The 21,792-nt window shown below is 42.9% G+C and overlaps 2 protein-coding genes across 6 annotated transcripts in view; one reads left to right on the top strand and one right to left on the bottom strand.

The window, feature by feature from the left end:
• Nucleotides 1-6,840: 6,840 nt before the first annotated feature.
• On the bottom strand, nt 6,841-13,390 carry LOC145342867 (uncharacterized). Its single transcript, XM_080188407.1, has 3 exons — nt 13,272-13,390; nt 13,064-13,177; nt 6,841-7,609 (listed from the first exon to the last, which is right to left on the bottom strand). The coding sequence occupies exon 3, from the start codon at nt 7,514-7,516 to the stop codon at nt 7,154-7,156; it is 363 nt and encodes a 120-aa protein (XP_080044533.1). The 5' UTR covers nt 7,517-7,609; nt 13,064-13,177; nt 13,272-13,390; the 3' UTR covers nt 6,841-7,153.
• Nucleotides 13,102-21,792, top strand: part of LOC145342846 (putative methyltransferase NSUN7) — a 128,967-nt gene continuing 120,276 nt past the window's right edge. For 4 of the 5 annotated variants that reach the window (XR_013886656.1, XM_080188366.1, XM_080188394.1 and 1 more), the window contains exons 1-2: nt 13,102-13,216; nt 17,030-17,398. Coding sequence is in view for 3 of the 5 variants with exons in the window: in XM_080188366.1 (XP_080044492.1) it covers nt 17,089-17,398 (310 nt within the window). In the remaining 2 variants the exon portion in view is untranslated. The remainder of the gene's footprint in view (nt 13,217-17,029; nt 17,399-21,792) is intronic. The other variant, XM_080188374.1, reaches the window with a different exon arrangement.

The raw sequence follows: 21,792 nt of genomic DNA, 5'->3' as shown, positions 1-21,792 counted from the left end.
TCAAGTTGGGTGGTAGGAGCTCCAGTATCCTGGCCAATATTTACCCCTCAATCAACATAATTAAATTAGATTATTTTGCCATTATCACATTGCAGTTTGTGGAATCTTGAGCATAAATTCATTGCTGTGTTTCCTAACAACAGTGACTACACTACAGAAGTATTTGAGACATTCTATGGTTATGAATGGTGTTAAATGAAAGTCTTAAAAATTCTTTCCTTTAAAACTCTTTCCTGTGTTTCTGTGGGAAGAAAGACCTCGAAAATAACCATTCCTAGCATTTAGAGTGTTTTGATTTTGGGGTACACTGATGAGATTGTTTCTGTTTTACTGTTCTCTTCAGTTTAAAATGCAGTTGTTATTTATTATCCTATCTGCTGTCAATGGATATTTTGAAGAATCTGGCAGTCATTCCTGATATTCAATTTAATTCTTGGATTATATGCTGTTTTGTATGTGGAAACAATACTCTGAAATTAATTTCTGGTATCAAGGTTTGTGCATTTGGGAAATAACTTTTTGCCAATTTCAGTAACAACTTAAGATGCTTAATTGCAGTCTGTGTTCTTTGTGTTATATTACTGATGCCAGTCAACAGTGCCTTTTTTTGTTTCTGGATCAAATTCCAATTCGTCCAGGATTGCTATGGCATGAGTGAAATTTACTTCTTGGTTTCAATTTCCATGCAACATTTTTCTGGTTACTGTGAACATGTCTCAGTACAGGTTGTATATTTCCCTCTTCAGAGATAGATGCTGCCTCTGTTGCTGGTCTGGTCTTTTGACCCTGTGACAGAGATTGGCAGGATGGGCTTTGGTGATATAGGGAATGCTAATACAATGTACAAGATCGAGTACAATGTACAAGATCAAACCTGACGTTTGTGTAGTTCTCTCTATTGCCTAAAGAAACTGCTAACTGCAATCGATACTGCTGGTGTCAGTATGCAATCAAAATGAATGTATCCAGCAGTGTGATATTTGCACTAGTGAATTTCACAGAATTGTTACAGCACATTGTGATGGCACCTGCTCTCTGAATGAGCAGTTCACTGAATGCCATTCACTTGCCTTCTCCCTGTAACACTGCACATTCTTCCTTTTCAGATAAGTCCAATCCTCTTCTGAATACCTCCACCAGTCAGGCATGCATTCCAAATCTTAACCACTCACGTGTGAAAGTTTTTGCAATGTTACTTTTACTTATTTTGCAATTACTTTAAAATCTGTACTCTCCTGTTCTCTACATTTTCACAAATGGGAACAGTTTCTCCTTATCTACTCTGTCCTAAATTCTCATGATTTTGAATACCTTTATCAATTCTCGTCTCTTCTCCATGGGAAACAGCCCCTACTTCTTGAATCTATCTTATAACAGCGATTCGTCATCCCTAGAACCAGTTTATGAATGTTTTCTGCACTCTTTCTAATGCTTCTCTGTCCTTCTGATAATGCAGTGCCCAGAACTGGATGCAATCCTCTGTTTGAGTTTCCTCTTAGAGTTCAGTTAAAACTCCTTGATCTTGTGTGCTATGCCACTATTAATAAAGCCTAACTCTAGGGCATTCTATGCTTTATTTACTGCCCTCTCAACCCGTCCTGTATATGTCCTGTACCCCATTTTGAGTAGCACATTTTTATATTGTTCATGTTCTTCCTATCAAACTCAATAATTTCACAATTTAACATCATCTGTTTTTTGTCTGCACATTCCATTAACTTTCCTATATCCTTTTAAAGTTCTGCTATCTCCCTCACTGTTCACATGCTTCCAAGTTTCATATCATCACCTAAAAGAGGTCAAGTATCATATAATCTCCAATAAACTAACCCTGCACATCAAGGTCCAGGTTATTAATATGTATTAAGAAAAGCAAGAGTCCCAACATTGACAACAAGGAAATTCCACTAAAAAAGCTTCATCCAGCCAAAAAAATCCATTAGCCACTATTCTTTACATATAATTAAATCATATTAAATAATCGCTGCAATAATTACATTTTGATTTGATTTATTATTGTCACATGTATTAGTATACAGTGAAATGTATAGTTTCTTGTACTATATAGACAAAGCATACCATTCATAAAGAAGGAAAGAAGAGGGTGCAGAATGTAATGTTACAGTCATGGCTCGGATATAGAGAAGGATCAGCTTAATATAAGATAGATCCATTCAAAAGTCTGATGGCACCGGATATCTGGCGGGAAGACCAGGTAAGTCATTTCAATATATTTTAAATCTGTTTCTAATGTAATTAACGAGGCCGGGACTGAATTCTCTAGGCCCACTAGACTCTCCCACCCCGCCAGAGTATTTCACTCTAGCGGGGTTTACGGAAGGTCCCAACTTTCAGGGAACTATCACGATGACCCTGCTGGACTGAAAGGGTGGCAATCAGGGCCCCCCTGAGGGTTGGACGGTAGGGTGGTTGGGCTCCCTGGACATGGACATCCTGACAGTGCCCAACAGACAAAGTTGCCGTGCCCAGTGGGCACCTTTGCTCCGCACACTGGGCATCGGACAGTGCAAGGGGATGAAAACTATGGGGTGGGGGGGAGGGTCGGCACTGCTGGCGGGGGGGATGTGGTGCTCTGGGATGGTGGGATCAGGGCTGGGCCCAGGAATGGTTGGGGGGGCAGCGATTGGGCCATGGGGATGTTCAGGAGGCATCGCTGCGGGGGTCCCAGGCAGGCCAGCGAACAGGCTAGCCAGTAACAGGAGGCTGACAGTTCAGAGGGAAATAGGCCCTGCCCCTGAAATTTAATGATATTCATGCTGGTGGTGTCTGCAGTGCACAGAAGATAGGAGATTCTAGTGCAAAGTCCCACTGAAACAAACAGCACGAGTTACTCCAGTTATCCCGCAAATTCAACACACAGAATTTTTTTGGGAGAATTCCAGCCCAAGAAACTTGAAGCTTTCCATTTCCACTTCATCCCCACTGATGTACACAGGGACACGTCCTCCACAACGCTCCCTGAAATCATTGACTATCTTCCTCATTTTACTGATATTGAGGGAGAGATTATTGTCATTGCACCAATTCACCCTCTCTCCTGTACTCCATCTCATCGTTGTATGAGATCCAACCCACTACGATGGTATCAGCAGCAAACTTGAAAATCGAATTGAATTCATATTATAACCAATTACTGTAAAAATTATATATTGTAAACAATCACTGTAACCTGCTCAGTCTGAGCTGTTCTAAAATCACCAGAGGCTGTTAAAATAGATGTAAACTTAGTAAATTACCCAGTGTAAACAGGGACGTACAGGTTAGTGTGAACCGGTAACAGGTCAGCTTCCTCCCGTTCCATGATTCACCGGGCGGGCCCGTTGCCATGGAGACCGCCGGTACCATTCCGGGAGGAGGGGGTGAGCGGCACCGGGAGGGAGAGCAAAACACAAACCATCCCGCACCAAACAAAATAACTGAGGACCGGTAGAGACTGGTTAGTGTACGATATTATGTGTCCGTGGGGCAAGGCGAGCTGATCGGAGATTTGTGTATATGGAATGCCAACATTTATGAAACGCCCCATACCGCATTGGAGCAGTCCAAATTTAAATAATAACCGCCCAATGTACGGGAGAGAGCCGTAACTCGGCCCAGTGTAATAGACAGAACGTTAAATCAGTGCATTGAGTACAGGAGAGAGCAGTGACTCAGCACAGCGAGTATAGGAGTGAACATTAACTCAGCACAGTGTACAGGAGAGAGCGTTAGCTCAGTATATATGCACAGGAGAGAATATTAGCTCAGCACAGTGTAACTTCATTTATTAGTATCACAAATAAGCTCACACTGCACTGAAGTCACTTTGATAACCTCCTAGTTGCCACAGTCAGGCACCTTTTCAGGAACACTGAGGGAGAATTTACATTCGCCAATGTACCTAACCAGTATGTCTTTCAGATTGTGTGAGAAAACTGAAGCAAACCACACAAAAACATTGAGAACGTGCAAACTCCGCACAAACAGTGACCTAAGCCAGGAATTGAACCCAGGTTGCTGGTGTGGTGAGGCAGCAGTATTAACCACCGTGTTAGCATGCCACCGCCCATCTCTTTTACCCTGAATGCATTGGGACTGGTTCTAAGGGAGGTGGTACCAGTACAAATTGGACAGTCTGCAACTGGGTAGGACTGAAACCAATATCCTAGGGAGAGCATTTAAACCAATGTGGTAAAGGGATGGGAACTGATGCAGGAAGTCAGTGGGGAAAAGTAAAGTGGGGACAGAAACAAAAGGCAGGAAGGGGAAAAGTGGAAGGCGAAGGAACCAAAGACAAAAATCAAAAAGGGCCACAGTACAGAGACTGGAGAACTCCGTGAATGAATCCATCAAGGCTAAGAAAAATAAAACACAGGGAGAGTGTACAAAACATGACAGGACAGATGGCCTGAGAAAGCAGGGCAGAGAGCAGGGGAAGTCGAGATTAAACTATATTTATTTAAATCCAAGAGGCCTGATGGGCAAGGCAGATGAACTCAGGACATAGATGGGTACATAGGACTGGGATATTGTAGCTATTACTGAAACATGGCAAAGGCAGGGGCGGGGCTGGAACCCAAATGACTCATTTATTGAGGTCCTGGTCAAAAGGAAGGAGGAGATATATGACATGTATAGGCAGCTGGGAACAAGTGGTTCCCTTGAAGTGTATAGAGGTTGTTCGAGTAGAGTTAAGACAGAAAGCGAGAGGTCAAAAAGGAGACATGAGATTGCTTTGGCAGATAATGAAAAAGAGAATTGAAAGAGCTTCTACAAATACATAAAGGCCAAAGAGTAATGAAGGAGAGATTAGGGCTCTTAACGATCAACAAGGATCAACATGTGCGGATCCACAAGAGATGGGTGAGATCCTAAATGAATATTTCTCATTGGTAGTCACTGTTGAGAGACACATGGATGTTAGGGAACTTGGGGAAGTAAGTAGTGATGTCTTGAGGAGTGCACATATTATAGAAAAGGAGGTGCTGGAAGTTTTAAAGCGCATCAAGGTAGATAAATCTCTAGAACCTGATGAAACATATCCCAGGCCATGGTGGGAGGCTAGGGAGGAAATTGCGGGTCCCCTCGCAGAGATATTTGAATCATCGACAGCCACCAGTGAGGTGCCTGAAGATTAGAGGGTGGCAAATGTTGTGCCTTTGTTTAAGAAGGACTTCAAGGAAAAGCCTGGGAACTGCAGACCGGTGAGCCTAATGTCTGTAGTGGGTAAGGTGTTAGGAGGTATCATTTGAGACCAAGATCTACAGGCATTTAGAGAGGCAAAGACTGATTAGGGACAGTCAGCATGGCTTTGTGAGTGGAAAATTATGTCTCACAAATTTGAATGTGTTTTTTTAAAGGGGTAATTGAGAAAGAAGATGGGAGCAGTGCAGGTGATGTTGTCTGCATGGATTTTAGCAAGGGCTTTGACAAGGTACCACGTGTTCGGTTGTTACATAAGGTTCAATTTCACGGGATCCAGGGTGAAGTAGGCAATTGGATATAAAACTGTCTTGATGACAGAAGATAGAGAATGGTTGTAGAGGTTTCTTTTTGGAGGCCTGTGACCAGCGCTGTGCTTCAGGGAGTGGTGCTGGATCCAAGTTATTTGTTATTAATATCAATGGTTTGGATGAGAATGGCATGGTTAGTAAAGTTGCGGATGAAATACAGTGAAGAAGGCTATCTAGTATTACAACAGGATCTTGATCAATTGGACCAGTAGGTCAATGAATCAAATATGGAATTTAATTTAGATAAATATGAGGTAATTCATTTTGGTAGGTCGAATTGGGACATGACCTAGTCAGTGAATAGCTGGGTGTTGGGAAGAGTTGTAGAACAAAGATAGCTAGGAGTCCAGATTCATAGCTCCTTACAAGTGAGTCACAAGTGGACTGGGTGGTGAAGAAGACATTTGGCTTGGTTTCATTGGTCAGAACATTGGATACAGGAGTTGAGACGTCATGTTGGAGTTGTACAAGACATTGGTAAAGCTGCACTTGAAATATTGTGTACAATTCTGGTCACTATTATAGACAGGATATTATTAAACTAGAAAGAATGCAGAAAAGATTTACTAGGATGCTACTTGGACTTGATGGTTTCAGTTATAAGGAGAGTCTGGATAGGCTGGGACATTTTCCCTGGAGCATAGAAGGCTTACGGGTGATCTAATAGAGGTCTATAAAATAATGAGGGGCATAGATGAGGTAGATAGTCAATATCTTTTCCCAAAAATAGGGGAGTCTAAAACTAGAGGACAGAGGTTTAAGGTGAGAGGGGAGAGATACAAAAGGGTCCAGAAGGGCACATTTTTTTACTAGAAGGGGTGGGTTTCTAAAATGAGCTCCCAGAGCCAGTAGTAGAGGTGGGTACAATTTTGTCTTTTAAAAAGCATTTAGACAATTACATGGGTAAGATGGGTATAGTAGGATATGAGCAATTGGGACTAGCTTAGCAGTAAAAACTGGGCGGCATGGACAAATTGGGCCAAAGGGCCTGTTGCCATGCTGTAAATCTCAATGACTCTTTAAGTATAGCAGAGAGCATTAACTCAATATAAAGAGTACCAGAGAGAGTATTAACTTAGTACAGAGAGAGAACATTAACTCAATACAGTGAATACAGGAGAGACTATTAACTTAGTACAGACAGTACAGGAGAGAACATGAACTCAATAAAGTGAGTTCAGGAGCGAACATTAAATACAGTGAGTACAGCAAAGAACATTGACTAGATACACTGAGTATAGGAGAGAGAGCATTAATGTAGTACAGTGTACAGGAAAGAGCATTAACTTAGTACAGAGAGTACAGGAGAGAATATTAACTCAGTGAAGACTGTTCAGGAGATTTGATTTATTATTATCACATGTACTAGTATACAGTGAAAATATTGTTTATTGTACACTATGTGGCCAAAGCATACTGTTCATAGAAAAGGAAACGAGAAAGTGCAGCATGTAGTGTTACAGCCATAGCTAGAGTGTAGAGAAAGATCAACTTAATCCGAGGTAGGTCCACTTAGAAGTCTGATGGCAGCAGGGAAAAACTGTTCTTGAGTCAGTTGGTACATGTCCTCAGACTTTTGTATCTTTTTCCTGACAGAAGAAGGTGGAAGAGAGAATGTCTAAGGTGCATGAAGTCTTTAATTAAGCTTTACCAAGGCAGCGGGAAGTGTGGACAGAGACTGGTTGTGTGATGGACTGGGCCACATTTACGACCTTTTGTAGTTTCTTGCAGTCTTGAGCAGAGCAGGAGCATACCAAGCTGTGATACAACCAGAAAGAATACTTTCTGTGGTGCATCTGTAAAAATTGATGAGAGTCGTAGCCAAATTTCCTTAATCTTCTGAGAAAGTAGAGGCATTGGTGGGCTTTCTTAACAATAGTGCTGGCACGGGGGGACCAGAACAGGTTGTTGGTGATCTGAACAGTTAAAACCTTGAAGCTTTTGACCATTTCTACTTCGTCTGCTTTGATGTAGACAAGGGCTTGTTCTCCACTACGCTTCATGAAGTTGATGACAATCTCTTTCGTTTTGTTGACATTGAGGGAGAGATTATTGTCATCACACCAGTTCACCAGATTCTCTATCTCATTCCTGTACTATAGAAGAGAGCATTAACTCGGTATAGAGAGTACAAGAGAGAGCATTAACTCAATATGATATACAGGAGAGAGTATTGACTCAGTATAGAAAGTACAGGAGACAGCATTAACTCAGTTCAGAGAGTACAGGATGTAACGAGTCGAGTTGACTAAGGAGAACCGGTGGCTGTGGTTTATTTAAACTTTCAGAAGGCTTTCAACAAGGTCTGAAATAGAAAAATACTATGTAAAGTTAAAATGCACGGGATTGCGAGTAGTGTCTTGAGATGGATCAAAAGCTGGTTAGAAATAGGAAGCAAAGAGTTGGCATAAATGGGTACTTTTCCAATTTGCAGTGACTAGTGGGGTACCGCAGGGATCAGTAGTAGAACTGACCACATTATGTATTAATGATTTGGAAGAGGAAACTAAGTGTATTATTTCCAAATTTGTGGATGATGTGAAGTTGGATGAGAGGGTGAGGAGGATGCAAAGATGCTTCAGTGTGATTTGGACAGGCTGAGTGTATGGGCATATGCATGGCAGATCCAGTATAATGTGGATAAATGTGAGGTTACCACTTCAGTAGCAATAATAGGAAGGAAGATTATTATTTGAATGGGTGTAAATTGTCAGAGGTGGATACTCAGCGCAACCTTGGTGTCCTCATGCATCATTTGCTGAAAGTAAGGATGCAGGTACAGAAAGCAATAAAGAAGGCAAATGGCGTGTTCATCTTTACAGCAAGAGAATTTGCATGTAGGAATAAGGATGTTTTACTGCAAATGCATAGGATGTTGGCGAGGCCGCACGTGGAATATTGTGTGCAGATTTGGTGTTCTTATCCGAGGAGGGATGTCCTTGCTATAGAGGGAGTTCAGAACATAAGAACATAAGAAATAGGAGCAGGAGTAGGCCATCTAACCCTTCGAGCCTGCCCCGCCATTCAATAAGATCATGGCTGATCTGTCGTAGCTCAGTTCCACATTCCCGCCCTCTCCCCATAACCCTTCATCCCCTTGCCTATCAAAAACCAATCAACCCGCCTCTTAAATATATTCAGCAAGGCAGCCTCTACCACTTCAACGGGCAGAGAATTCCAGAGATTCACCACCCTTTGAGTGAAGACGTTTCTCCTCAACTCCGTTCTAAACCGCCCCCCCTTTTATCTTGAGGCTGTGCCCTCTAGTCCTACTGTCCTTTCTGAGCAGGAAGAGCCTCTCCACCTCTATCCTATCCATCCCATTCAACATATTATATGTCTCAATGAGATCTCCCCTCATTCTTCTAAACTCTAACGAGTACAAGCCTAGTTTATTCAGCCTCTCTTCATAGTTCAACCCCCTCAACTCCGGTATCAGCCTAGTAAACCTCCTCTGCACTCCCCCCAAGGCCAAAATATCCTTGCGTAAGTGTGGCGATCAAAACCGCACACAGTACTCCAGCTGCGGCCTCACCAGTGCCCTGTACAGTTGCAGCAAGACCTCCCTACTTTTATATTCAATCCCCCTCGCTATGAAGGCCAGCATCCAATTTGCCTTCCTGACCACCTGCTGCACCTGCAGGCTGGGTTTTTGCGACTCATGCACAAGGACCCCGAGGTCCATTACATTAAGGAGGAAATTGCGAGGCATCTTGAAGGGAATTGCTTGATAGAGCAGATGCAGCACGGTTTCATTAAAGGGAAGTCGTGTCTGACAAATTTACTGAAGTTCTATGAGGATGTGTCTAGGGCGGTGGATAGAGGAGAGCCGGTGGATGTGGTCTTTCTAGATTTTCAGAAGGCGTTTGACAAAGTACCTCACAAGAGGTTATTGCAGAAGGTCAAGGGACATGGAGTTGGGGGTAGGGTGTTAGCGTGGATAGAGGATTGGTTGTCAAGTAGGAGGCAGAGAGTGGGGGTCAACGGGTGCTATTCGGATTGGCGGATTGTGACTAGTGGAGTGCCCCAGGGGTCGGTGCTGGGGCCTCAGCTTTTTACCATTTATATAGATGATCTGGAGGAGGGAACTGAGTGTATGGTGTCGAAATTTGCTGATGACACCAAGATTGGGGGAACGGCAAATTGTGCGGAGGGTGTGGAAAGTCTGCAGAAGGATCTAGATAGGCTGGGCGAATGGGCCAGGAACTGGCAAATGGAATTTAATGTTGGCAAGTGTGAGGTGGTCCACTTTGGTAGGAAGAATGGTCGGAAGGACTATTACTTACGGGGCGAAAAACTGCAGCAGGCGACGGTGCAGAGGGACCTCGGGGTCCTTGTGCATGAGTCGCAAAAACCCAGCTTGCAGGTGCAGCAGGTGGTCAGGAAGGCGAATGGGATGCTGGCCTTCATAGCGAGGGGGATTGAATATAAAAGTAGGGAGGTCTTGCTGCAGCTGTATAGGGCATTGGTGAGGCCGCAGCTGGAGTACTGTGTGCAGTTTTGGGCGCCGCACCTGCGCAAAGATATTTTGGCCTTGGAGGGAGTGCAGAGGAGGTTTACTAGGCTGATACCGGAGTTGAGGGGGTTGAGCTATGAGGAGAGGCTGAATAAACTGGGCTTGTACTCGTTAGAGTTTAGAAGAATGAGGGGAGATCTCATTGAGACGTATAAAATGATGAATGGGATGGATAGGATAGAGGTGGAGAGACTCTTCCCGCTCAAAAAAGACAGTAGCACTAGGGGGCACAGCCTCAAGATAAAAGGGGGGCGGTTTAGAACGGAGTTGAGGAGGAACTTCTTCACTCAAAAGGTGGTGAATCTCTGGAATTCTCTGCCCGTTGAAGTGGTGGAGGCTGCCTCACTAAATATTTTTAAGACGCGGGTTGATGGGTTTTTGATAAGAGAGGGGATTAAGGGTTATGGGGAGAGGGCGGGAAAGTGGAACTGAGCAGCGACAGATCAGCCATGATCTTATTGAATGGCGGGGCAGGCTCGAAGGGCTAGATGGCCTACTCCTGCTCCTATTTCTTATGTTCTTGTGTCCCTCTGCACCGTTGCATGCTGCAGTTTTTCGCCATGTAAGTAATAGTCTTTCCTACCATTATTCCTACCAAAGTGGACAACTTCACACTTGCCAACATTAAATTCCATTTGCCAGTTCCTGGCCCATTCGCCCAGCCTATCTAGATCCTTCTGCAGACTTTCCACACCCTCCGCACAATTTGCCGTTCCCCCAATCTTGGTGTCATCAGCAAATTTCGACACCATACACTCAGTTCCCTCCTCCAGATCATCTATATAAATGGTAAATAGCTGAGACCCCAGCACCGACCCCTGGGGCACTCCACTAGTCACCAACCGCCAATCCGAATAGCACCCATTGACCCCCACTCTCTGCCTCCTATTTGACAGCCAATCCCCTGTTCACGCTAAAACCCTACCCCCAACTCCATGCCCACAAACCTTCTGTAATAACCTCTTGTGCGGCACCTTATCAAACGCCTTCTGAAAATCAAGAAACGCCACATCCACCGGCTCTCCTCTATCCACTGCCCTAGACACATCCTCATAGAACACCAATAAATTCGTCAGACACGACTTCCCCTTAACGAAACAGTGCTGCGTCTGCTCTATCAAACAATTCTCCTCAAGATGCCTCGCTATTTTCTCCTTGATCACGGATTCTAACATTTTACCTACAACAGACGTTAAACTAACCGGCCTATAATTCCCTGCCTTTTGCCTGCCACCCTTCTTAAACAACGGCGTAACATTAGCCGTTTTCCAATCTTCCAGCACTTCCCGGAATCCAGCGATATTTGGAAAATAATCATCAAGGCATCCACTATCACCTCCACCATTTCTTTCAGAACCCTTGAATGCATTCCATCCGGTTCTGGGGACTTGTCCACAATCAGTCCCTCCAGTCTGTCGAGCACTGCCTCTCTAGTAACAATTTCCCCATACCTCAATCCTAAAAGGTATAATCCTTATTCTCAAACTATGACCTCTGGTTCTGGACTCTCCCACCATTTAGAACATTGTTTAGCAATTGTTCAGCGAGGGTTTACCAGGCTTATTCCTTAGTTCTGTCATGTGAGGAGACAGTAAGTCAGTTAGGATTGTATTCATTGGAGTTTAGAAGAGTGAGAAGGGATCTCATAGAAACTTATAAAATTCTAGCAGGGTAGATTCATAAACAATGTTCCAAATGATGGGAGAGTCGAGAACCAGAGGTCATAGTTTGAGAATAAGGATTATACCTTTTAGGATTGAGGTATGGGGAAATTTCTTCACCTGGAGTGGTGGATGCATGGAATTCACTACCACAGAAAGTAGTTGAGGCCAAAACATTGCGTGATTTCAAGAAGAAATTAGATGTAGCTCTTGGGGCTAAAAGAATCAAGGGATGTAGGGAGAAGGTGAGGTCATGATATTGATTGTGATGATCATCCATGATCAAAATGAATGGCCTATTCCTATTTTCTATGTTTCAGGAGCGAGCATTAACTCAGCACAGGGAGTGCAGGAGCGAGCATTAACTCAGCACAGGGAGTGCAGGAGCGAGCATTAACTCAGCACACAGGGTGCAGGAGCGAGCATTAACTCAGCACACAGGGTGCAGGAGCGAGCATTAACTCAGCACACAGGGTGCAGGAGCGAGCATTAACTCAGCACACAGGGTGCAGGAGCGAGCATTAACTCAGCACACAGGGTGCAGGAGCGAGCATTAACTCAGCACACAGGGTGCAGGAGCGAGCATTAACTCAGCACACAGGGTGCAGGAGCGAGCATTAACTCAGCACACAGGGTGCAGGAGCGAGCATTAACTCAGCACACAGGGTGCAGGAGCGAGCATTAACTCAGCACACAGGGTGCAGGAGCGAGCATTAACTCAGCACACAGGGTGCAGGAGCGAGCATTAACTCAGCACACAGGGCGCAGGAGCGAGCATTAACTCAGTAGTGAGTATAGGAGAGAACATTAACTCAGTACAGGGAGACCAGGAGACAGCATTAACTCAGTGCAGACAGTACAGGCGAGAACATTAACTGGGTACAGAACAGCACAGATTGCAGGAGAGAAGTCAGAGTACAGCACAACACTGCTCTCACCTCCCTTAATCCAAATTTATTACCGCGACTTGCAAACATCTCGAGATTTGGCGGAAGCTGGGCACAGTAAGGATTTCAGCGACTGTAGTAGTCATTGTGCACACCTCTAGCGAGAGCTTCAACTATTAAATCAAAAGCAAGTTTAGCTCTGCTGTTACTCCTTCAAAAAAAGAGGTGAGACAGGAGCACCTTCTGTAAAGCTTATATTTTATTTTGAAAGTAAATTTACTATTTTCTATAAGGATTAGTGTTAAGTCGATGTTGTAAAAGTTTAATGCTTATATTCACGTGATAATGTAAGAAGTGCGTGAAGCTGGCTGAGATTTGAGTTGCTGCTCACTGACGGATGATCCTGGAATTATGTTCCTACAAACTGATGGTATTAAGATTTGATCCATTCTTGATTTGTTTTCTAACTACTGCCTTATATCCAACCTTGGTTATCTTGCAGGACTCGAACGATCGCTGATCCACGCCGACCTGGCAACTCTGGATTGGATCTCTCCATTCATTTTTCTTACCCTCCCGCAGTTCAGCCTGAAACAAAATCTGAAATGACAAAAGAAAAATTTTGAGAATTTTCAGCAGGTAAGGCAACACTGGGGAGAAACAGAATTAGTGTTTTAAGTCAATGGCATTTCACCTGAATTGGATTGTGAGAGAAAAGCAACAGGTTTAAGCAAGTAGAGAAATGTAAAAAGGTGACAGTGTGTGTGGAGACGATGAAGAACTCCCCCACCCCCGCCGCTTTTCTCTCTAGCAATCCTGCCCGACCTGAATATTGCCAGCATCTGCAGTATTTTGCACTTGAATCTGTTACTGCAAGGGTGCATTAAGCCCTCCTTGACCTCAATTATACTAGCTTCCTTCAACACCCGTTGTTCTACTAGGATAATTCCTCTTGCTTGGTTCTTCTCGTACTTTATTGATGCTTGACAGAAGATCTTTGCCAAAAGCATCTCTTCCTAAAAAATCCCCAGAAGTTCAACCTTTCCACCCCCACCTTGGTGCCCCCATGTCCTCTGTACTGTCCAGCTACTTGCCTGACACCCAATTTTGGGTGAGCCCAATTTTATCCAGCTGAAGATTGAGAATCCCTTTATACTTCAAACATTAGCCACCAATTTACGTATTCTGCCCCTTCCCTTAAATTTTGCTACTGTCTTAGAGTGAGCCAGAGTGCACAGGAGCGAACATTAACTCAGTGCAAAGAGACCAGGAGAAATCATTAACTCAGTACAGAGAAACCAGGAGAGAGTATTAACTCAATACAGAGAGTACAGGAGCGAACATTAACTCAATAGTGAGTATAGGAGAGAACATTAACTCAGTACAGGGAGACCAGGAGACAGCATTAACTCATTGCAGAGAGTACAGGAGAGAACATTAACTGGGTACAGAACAGCACGGATTGCAGGAGAGCGCTCAGAATAGAGTACAGCTGAGCACAACACTGCTGTTCCTTCCCTTAGTCCAAATTCTTCTTCTTAAACCCTACTTGAATTTCTGACACCCATATTGTTTTGCAAAAAGACTACCTTGGCTACTAACTCTGCAACATTGTCTGCATTTATTTGTTGTCTGCAGACTCTATCAAATGACTGGCCTCCCATTCTCCATGCTACATTAATTTCAGCTCGTGCCAGTCTTTGCTATCTGTTTCTCATTTTGTACCAAGTTTTGCTGATCTGTTACCCTTGTTTTTGCTACATTTGAGTTGTAATCTCCCAGTAACCTTTAATAACATTTCTTCATCGTTTTTCCCCTCTATGTCTAATGTCCTCCAGTCGTATAACCTCTTCTATCTTTGTTTTCTTTGACTTTTTAAAATATGTAAAACAATGAAGTCGTGGTCAATTAATGACTGGTGATGTAATGGAAAAACTGCTACTCAAAATGGTTATTGTGACCTCATAAACAAACTGATGTTTCATGGGAAATAATATTTTATAGCTATTTAACAAAAACAGTTTTGATGTATTGAATACCACACATTAATGAAAATGTAAACAGAATGAGGGCGCAGTGAAGGTAATTACGGCATGAAGTTTTTTAGTTTCAATTTCAGCTTTTCAGCAGGCTCTAGAGTTTTCAATGAAAGTAGTTAAGGCATTAAGTTTTTTGTTTAGTTTCAGTAGCTCTTTTTGAGAAAAGATGCACAACTTGCAATACAAATTGAAGTTAATGGAGTAAATTGGTGATTTTCCTGATAATTCAAACAAGGTAGGCAACTTGAGTGTTGTCAAGCTTTGTCAAATAATTATTTAAAAAAAAAACTGAACATGTAAACATCATAAATTAGCTACAGCACAGAAGATGACCATTTGGTCTGTCGTGTATGTGCTAGCTCTCTGCAAGAGCAACTCAGTCAGTCAGTCCCCCCCCCTCAACTGCTTTCTCCCCATAGTCCTGCAAATTATTTCTCTTCCAATATTTATCCAATAACCATTGTTGAATTTGCCTCACGATCGGCAATGCATTCCAAATCCTAATCATTTGCTGTGCAGAATAAGTCCTAGTGTTTATTTGGTTCTTTTGCCATTTGTCTTAAATCTATCTCTCCTTTGGTTCTCAACCCTTCTACCTATGGGAAGAGTTTGCTGTATCCAGATCCCTCATGAAATTGAGCATGCAATCAAATCTCTTCTCAACTTCCTCCTTTGAAGAGACGGGTCCATCTATCCTCATGTTTCATCCTGGGACCATGTTTTGAATCTTTTCTGGACTACAGAGACATAGCATCCCTATGGTGCAGAATAGAGGCCATCTAGCCCGTCGAATCTGCATTAACTTTCTGAAAGATCATCCCACCCAGGCCATCCCTTCCGCCCTATCCTTGTAACCCTGCATATTTACCATAGCTAATCCATTCAACCTACACATCTTTGGACATTAAGGGACAATTTAGAAAGGCCAATCCACCTAACCTGCACATCTTTGCGTTCATATCTGAAAACAATGGTGTCCAGAATTAGACAAAATACTTAGGTTTTATAATGGTTTACCATAGTTTCCTTGTTCTTGTGTGCTATACTTCTATAAAGCCCAAGATCCTGAATATCTTATTTATTAACTGCTTCCTCTATCTGCCTTGTCACCTTCAATGATTCATGCACAAATATTCACTGGTCCCTTTGCTCCTGCACCCGCTTTTAACTTGAATGTAGGTGATGAAATAACTGAGTATTGAAGCCTTTAAAAAGCAAAAACACAAGTTGCCCCCATGCTTGAGTATATGCAAAGACAAAAACAGAGGACTTATATTGCATCTTATGAAGCATTTATATTGCATCTTTCATGACCAAAGTTGTCCCAAAGCACTTTATAGCTGATTAATTTATTTTAAGTGTAGGAAAAGCAGCTTACATACATCAAAGCTGCACCAGCAACAATGGGGTCATAGAGGTTTATAGCATGGAAACAGGCACTTTGGCTCAACTTGTCCATGCCGCCCAGTTTTTACCACTAAACTAATCCCAGTTGCCAGTTGGGTGATGAGCAGATAATCTGTTTCAGTGATTTTGGTAGAAGGGAAAAGATAAATGTTGGCTAGATCTCTGGAAGGATATCCTTGCTGTTCCATGGGAGTTTTTGATATTGACATGAGGGAGAGACAATGAGGCCTTGGTTTAACATCCCATCTGAAAGATTAGACCTCTTACAGTGCCGCATTTCCTTAGCACTGCACTACAGTGTCAACTTAGGTTATAAGCTCAAGTCTCTGGAGTGAAACATGGATCTAGCACCAAAATTTAAAAGTGGTACCAATGTACAAGAACAAATGAACCATTTGGACTAGATCCTCCTTTGTGTTTAGTAAATGCTCTGAGTTGTGGAGGCACTGGTTACATTGCAGTTGAACTCAGTATTCACAAATTAGGGACGATAAAGTTGTCCAATATTTCCGTTCCAATTGGTGTCTGATAGGTATGCACAGATGTTTGGTAAGGCTAGGATGAGCTTGGATCTTTGATATGTTTTGCAGTTAAATAACCTGTTGGTACTGCCAAGATTCTCGTGAATAATGGTTGCTCAGTCGAAGATAGGAGCATGGTTAGCATCAATGGAACTATATTTTAATCAAAAATGAATACCTGTAGCAGAGGAGAGAGGAAAGCTAGTAGATAAAACTGGCATGGTTTGGGGGTGAGTAAGTTTTAAAAAGGGAAATAAGCACTAAAAACTGGACCACTAATCCATCATGAAAGTGCAAAGTTATATATGGAGAATAAAAACCTTTCTGGTGTGACAGCTCATTTTTTTTCTGGGAAAGTTTTGGAAAGTGAAATTCTTGTGTCTGAATAACTCAGGTTGGTGTGGTCATTGGACATTAGGTAGTTTTAGTTTTAATTCAGAGAATTTGTCATCTGCTGATGTGAACTTCCATTTTGGTCTCTGCAGGGAAACAGGAACTTGTTTGAATATTTCAGCCTGTCACCCAATTACAAGGGAATCCAAAAATGTCACATGCGAGATGTGAAACAGGTTCTTTAATTGAAAATACTTCTGAGATCTCAAATCTTGATGAATTGACTATCTCACGTAGAACACTTGCCAGTGAGAAGGACTTTGCTTTGCACGGTGAAAAGAACGGCTACCCTGATTTTATCTACAAGGTTTCAGCAAACATATTTCAGAGTATACATCTTGAGAAGCCACCTTCCAGAAGAATTATAAACTATGAAAAAGATCCAGGATTGACCATCCCTGAAATCAAAGATGAGAAATTCCAACGCTGGGTGTATGAGCTCGCCTTCAGTGCTTTGAAATGTAAGTAAAACAAGTGAATGAATTTTATTTTGAAAAATGTTGAAGAGATAGGAAGTAAAAATGAAAGGAGATAAAATTACGAAGAGTAAAAGAGAATACAATTGGAGAAAGATCTTCTAATAACATTGGTTCAGCTGCAATCATGAAATAGATGTAATGTAGAATCACTAGGATGATGTAATGAATTAAATGGAATACATGATGAAGTTTTTTTAAAAAAAGGATTAAAAAATATTATTTTGTGGGATGTAGGTATTCTTGGCAATGTCAGCCTAATTGCCCTTGAGAAGATGGTCGTGAGCCCTCTGCCTGAACTATTGCAGTCCACCTGGTGCAGGTATTCCCACAGTGCTGGATTTTCATCCAGTGACAGTGGAGGAATGGCAACATTGTTCCAAATCAGAATTGCATTTATTGCATCAGTGGAGACTATTGGGAGATCTAATACATGCATTCAAAATAATGTAAAAGCTTGAGAATAAAACATTAATGTAAACAGGTGTAAGTAAACATTGTTATAGCACCAGAAAAACAAAGGGAGATTTTTTCATGCAAAGGATCTGCATATGGAATACTTAGCCACAAGTAGCTGCAAGCTCAAACAATTACAAATATTAAATAAACATGAAATTTAATAAACATCTGCATTGAAAAACATTCAATCATGTAGAGAAAGAGCAGAATAATGACTGAATAATGATTAGTTCCAGGCAGGGCCCAAAAGGCTCAATGATCTCCATCAAAATATCTTGTTCTATGTTTGCTAATTGAAGAGGAATGGCAAAGCTGAATAGTAACATATCGTGGACAGCGCTGTGTGAATAAGAACAAGAGGAAAGAAAACTAACAAAACATTAGGAAAGACGGAATACAAGGGTGTTGTGTTTTTCTTCTCCTTGTGCTTACTAAGTAGGTGAACACCAAATTACCAAACACACATAACATTAATGCAAACAAACGTAGGTTCATTTATTTAAAGCTATGAGAAATTGGCAGCAGTATTGCACAATTGGAGAACGTGTGAACATGTCTGACTTGATTGCTTCCTCAGAATAAACCCCAAAAAGATCCAAGTAACATCCCAGAGTTAGCTGTAAATAACAAAATGGAAGTTAGGGAGGAACTCAAGAAAATTACAATCATCAGGCAAGTGGTACTGAACAAACTGTTGGAGCTGAGGATTGACAAGTCCCTGGATCGTGATAGACTTCAGCGTAGGGTTTTAAAATAGAGAAATAGCTGATGTGTTGGTTTTAATTTTCCAAAATTTCTAGATTCAGGGAAGGTTTATTAGATTGGAAAATAGTAAATGTAACTGCTTTATTTAGAGTAAGGAGACTGAAAGCAGGAAACTAGTGGCCAGATAGCTTAACATCTGTCAGAGGGAAAATGTTAGAAGCTAATATTAAAAATGTTACAGCAGGACACTTAGATAGTCAGGCAACAGGTAATCAGGGAGTGTCAACATGGTTTTGTGAAAGGGAAATCATGGCAGGAATTCTCCAGCTGTTCATGCCAGCGGGAATTTCTGGTCCCGCTGGAGTGAACGCAGATTTGGCTGAGCGTCAAATTTTCCATCCGCCCTTGCAGTGGTGGCAGGGTGTGAATGGCTGTAGAATTCAATTGCTTGTGTTCAACCAACATTACAGGTGCCAGGTTGGGGTTATAAGCAGTCCACCCGTATATTCTAGGGACTTAGGTTTATGAGTTTCTGAGCTAATAGCTCCGTAATGCGCAAGTAAGCATTTCCATGTAGTGTAAATAGTTACGGTTCTTTCTAAGGGTTATTTATTGAAAAGGAAGACGGTATTATAGAGCAATTTCAAATGGGTGTGGCTATGGCTTAAACACAAGTGTACAATTTAGAAACAGCTGCAAACCACTGGGTACTCAAGCCTGCTCCACCACTCAATAAGACCATAAGAATATAAGAACATAAGAAATAGGAGCAGGAGTAGGCCATCTAGCCCTTCGAGTCTGCCTCGCCATTCAATAAGATCATGGCTGATCTGAAGTGGATGAGTTCCACTTTCCCGCTTTCTCCCCATAACCCTTAATTCCCTTGTCTACCAAAAACCTATCTACCTGTGACTTAAATATATTCAGCGAGGTAGCCTCCACCACTTCAACGGGCAGAGAATTTCAGAGATTCACCACCCATCGAGTGAAGACGTTCCTCCTCAACTCTGATCTGAACTGCTTCCCCCCCTTATCTTTGGAGTGTGGGAGGAAACTGGAGCACCTGGAAGAAACCCATGCAGACACAGGGAGCATGTGCAAACTCCACACAGACAGTGATCCAAGGTTGGAAATGAACCTGGATCACTGGCGTTGTGAGGCAGCAGCGCTAACCACTGTGCCACCATGCCGAGTTACACACAGGTTGAGGTTTTGGTACTTTCCTGATTTACCCTCTTGTTTTGTTGTGGGCAAGTCACCAGGACCGGATGGAATGCATCCGAGGGTTCTGAAAGAAATGGCGGAGGTGATAGTGGATGCCTTGGTGGTTATTTTCCAGACGTCGCTGGATTCTGGGGAAGTGCCGGAAGATTGGAAAGCGGCTAATGTTACGCCGTTGTTTAAGGAGGGTGCCAGGCAAAAGGCAGGGAATTATAGGCCGGTTAGTTTAACGTCTGTTGTAGGTAAAATGTTAGAATCCGTCATCAAGGAGGAAATAGCGAGGCATCTTGAGGGGAATTGCTTGATAGAGCAGACGCAGCACTGTTTCGTTAAGGGGAAGTCGTGTCTGACAAATTTATTGGAGTTCTATGAGGATGTGTCTAGGGCGGTGGATAGAGGAGAGCCGGTGGATGTGGTCTTTCTGGATTTTCAGAAGGCGTTTGACAAGGTACCTCACAAGAGGTTATTGCAGAAGGTAAGGGGTCATGGAGTTGGGGGTAGGGTGTTAGCGTGGATAGAGGATTGGTTGTCAAATAGGAGACAGAGAGTGGGGGTGAATGGGTGCTATTCGGATTGGCGGTTGGTGACTAGTGGAGTGCCCCGGGGGTCGGTGCTGGGGCCTCAGCTATTTACCATTTATATAGATGATCTGGAGGAGGGAACCAAGTGTGTGGTGTCGAAATTTGCTGATGACACCAAGATTGGCGGAACGGCAAATTGTGCGGAGGGTGTGGAGAGTCTGCAGAAGGATCTAGATAGGCTGGGCGAATGGGCCAGGAAATGGCAAATGGAATTTAATGTTGGCAAGTGCGAGGTGGTCCACTTTGGTAGGAATAATGGTCGGAAGGACTATTACTTACGGGGCGAAAACCTGCAGCAGGCGACGGTGCAGAGGGACCTTGGGGTCCTTGTGCATGAGTCGCAAAAACCCAGCCTGCAGGTGCAGCAGGTGGTCAGGAAGGCGAATGGGATGCTGGCCTTCATAGCGAGGGGGATTGAATGTAAAAGTAGGGAGGTCTTGCTGCAGCTGTATAGGGCACTGGTGAGGCCGCAGCTGGAGTACTGTGTGCAGTTTTGGTCGCTGCACTTACGCAAGGATATTTTGGCCTTGGAGGGAGTGCAGAGGAGGTTTATTAGGCTGATACCGGGGTTGAGCTATGAGAGAGGCTGAATAAACTAGGCTTGTACTCGTTAGAGTTTAGAAGAATGAGGGGAGATCTCATTGAGACGTATAAGATGATGAATGGGATGGATAGGATAGAGGTGGAGAGGCTCTTCCCGCTCAGAAAGGATAGTAGGACTAGGGGGCATAGCCTCAAGATAAAGGGGGGGTGGTTTAGAACGGAGTTGAGGAGGAACTTCTTCACTCAAAGGGTGGTGAATCTCTGGAATTCTCTGCCCGTTGAGGTGGCGGAGGCTGCCTCGCTAAATATTTTTAAGACGTGGGTTGATGGGTTTTTGATAAGCGAGGGAATTAAGGGTTATGGGGAGAGGGCGGGAATGTGGAAGTGAGCCACAACAGATCAGCCATGATCTTATTGAATGGCGGGGCAGGCTCGAAGGGCTGGATGGCCTACTCCTGCTCCTATTTCTTATGTTCTTATGTCTCACAGTTGCACTATTGTGTGATTAACTTGTATGACCTCCACACTGGACAGATCCTTGTCACTTTGGCTAGTTGCCATGTACCTTCTGTGGAATGCTGAGCATGAACCTGTTGTGTTTTATCTTGAAACTTAGTAACTCATCACCTGCATTTCTGTCATGCATGCCTTTCATTCTCTTTTTTTTAAGTTCTTTTCTGGCTTCTGAAAGATTGATGGAAACTGGGTTGAATTATTCATATTAGTCTTCCAAACATAATTTCCACTGGTGATGGAATTGGTGCATCTACAAGGGTTGCTTGAAGGTACAGTATTGCAATGTATAGGAGTGCCTGTGTGCACTTTAGAATTAGAGGGTTTGCATTACAAATTTGGTCATGCAGTTAGATC

Source organism: Carcharhinus amblyrhynchos, chromosome 1 (genome assembly GCF_965287045.1).
Source record: "Carcharhinus amblyrhynchos chromosome 1, sCarAmb.v2.hapA, whole genome shotgun sequence".
Lineage (NCBI taxonomy): Eukaryota > Metazoa > Chordata > Chondrichthyes > Carcharhiniformes > Carcharhinidae > Carcharhinus > Carcharhinus amblyrhynchos.
Note: the sequence above shows the minus strand (reverse complement) of the source record. Positions and strands in the feature narration are given on the sequence as shown.

Bases quoted from the DNA above. Each gene is read 5' to 3' on its own strand.
- LOC145342867 (XM_080188407.1), bottom strand. From the start codon at position 7,516: ATGAAGCGTAGTGGAGAACAAGCCCTTGTCTACATCAAAGCAGACGAA.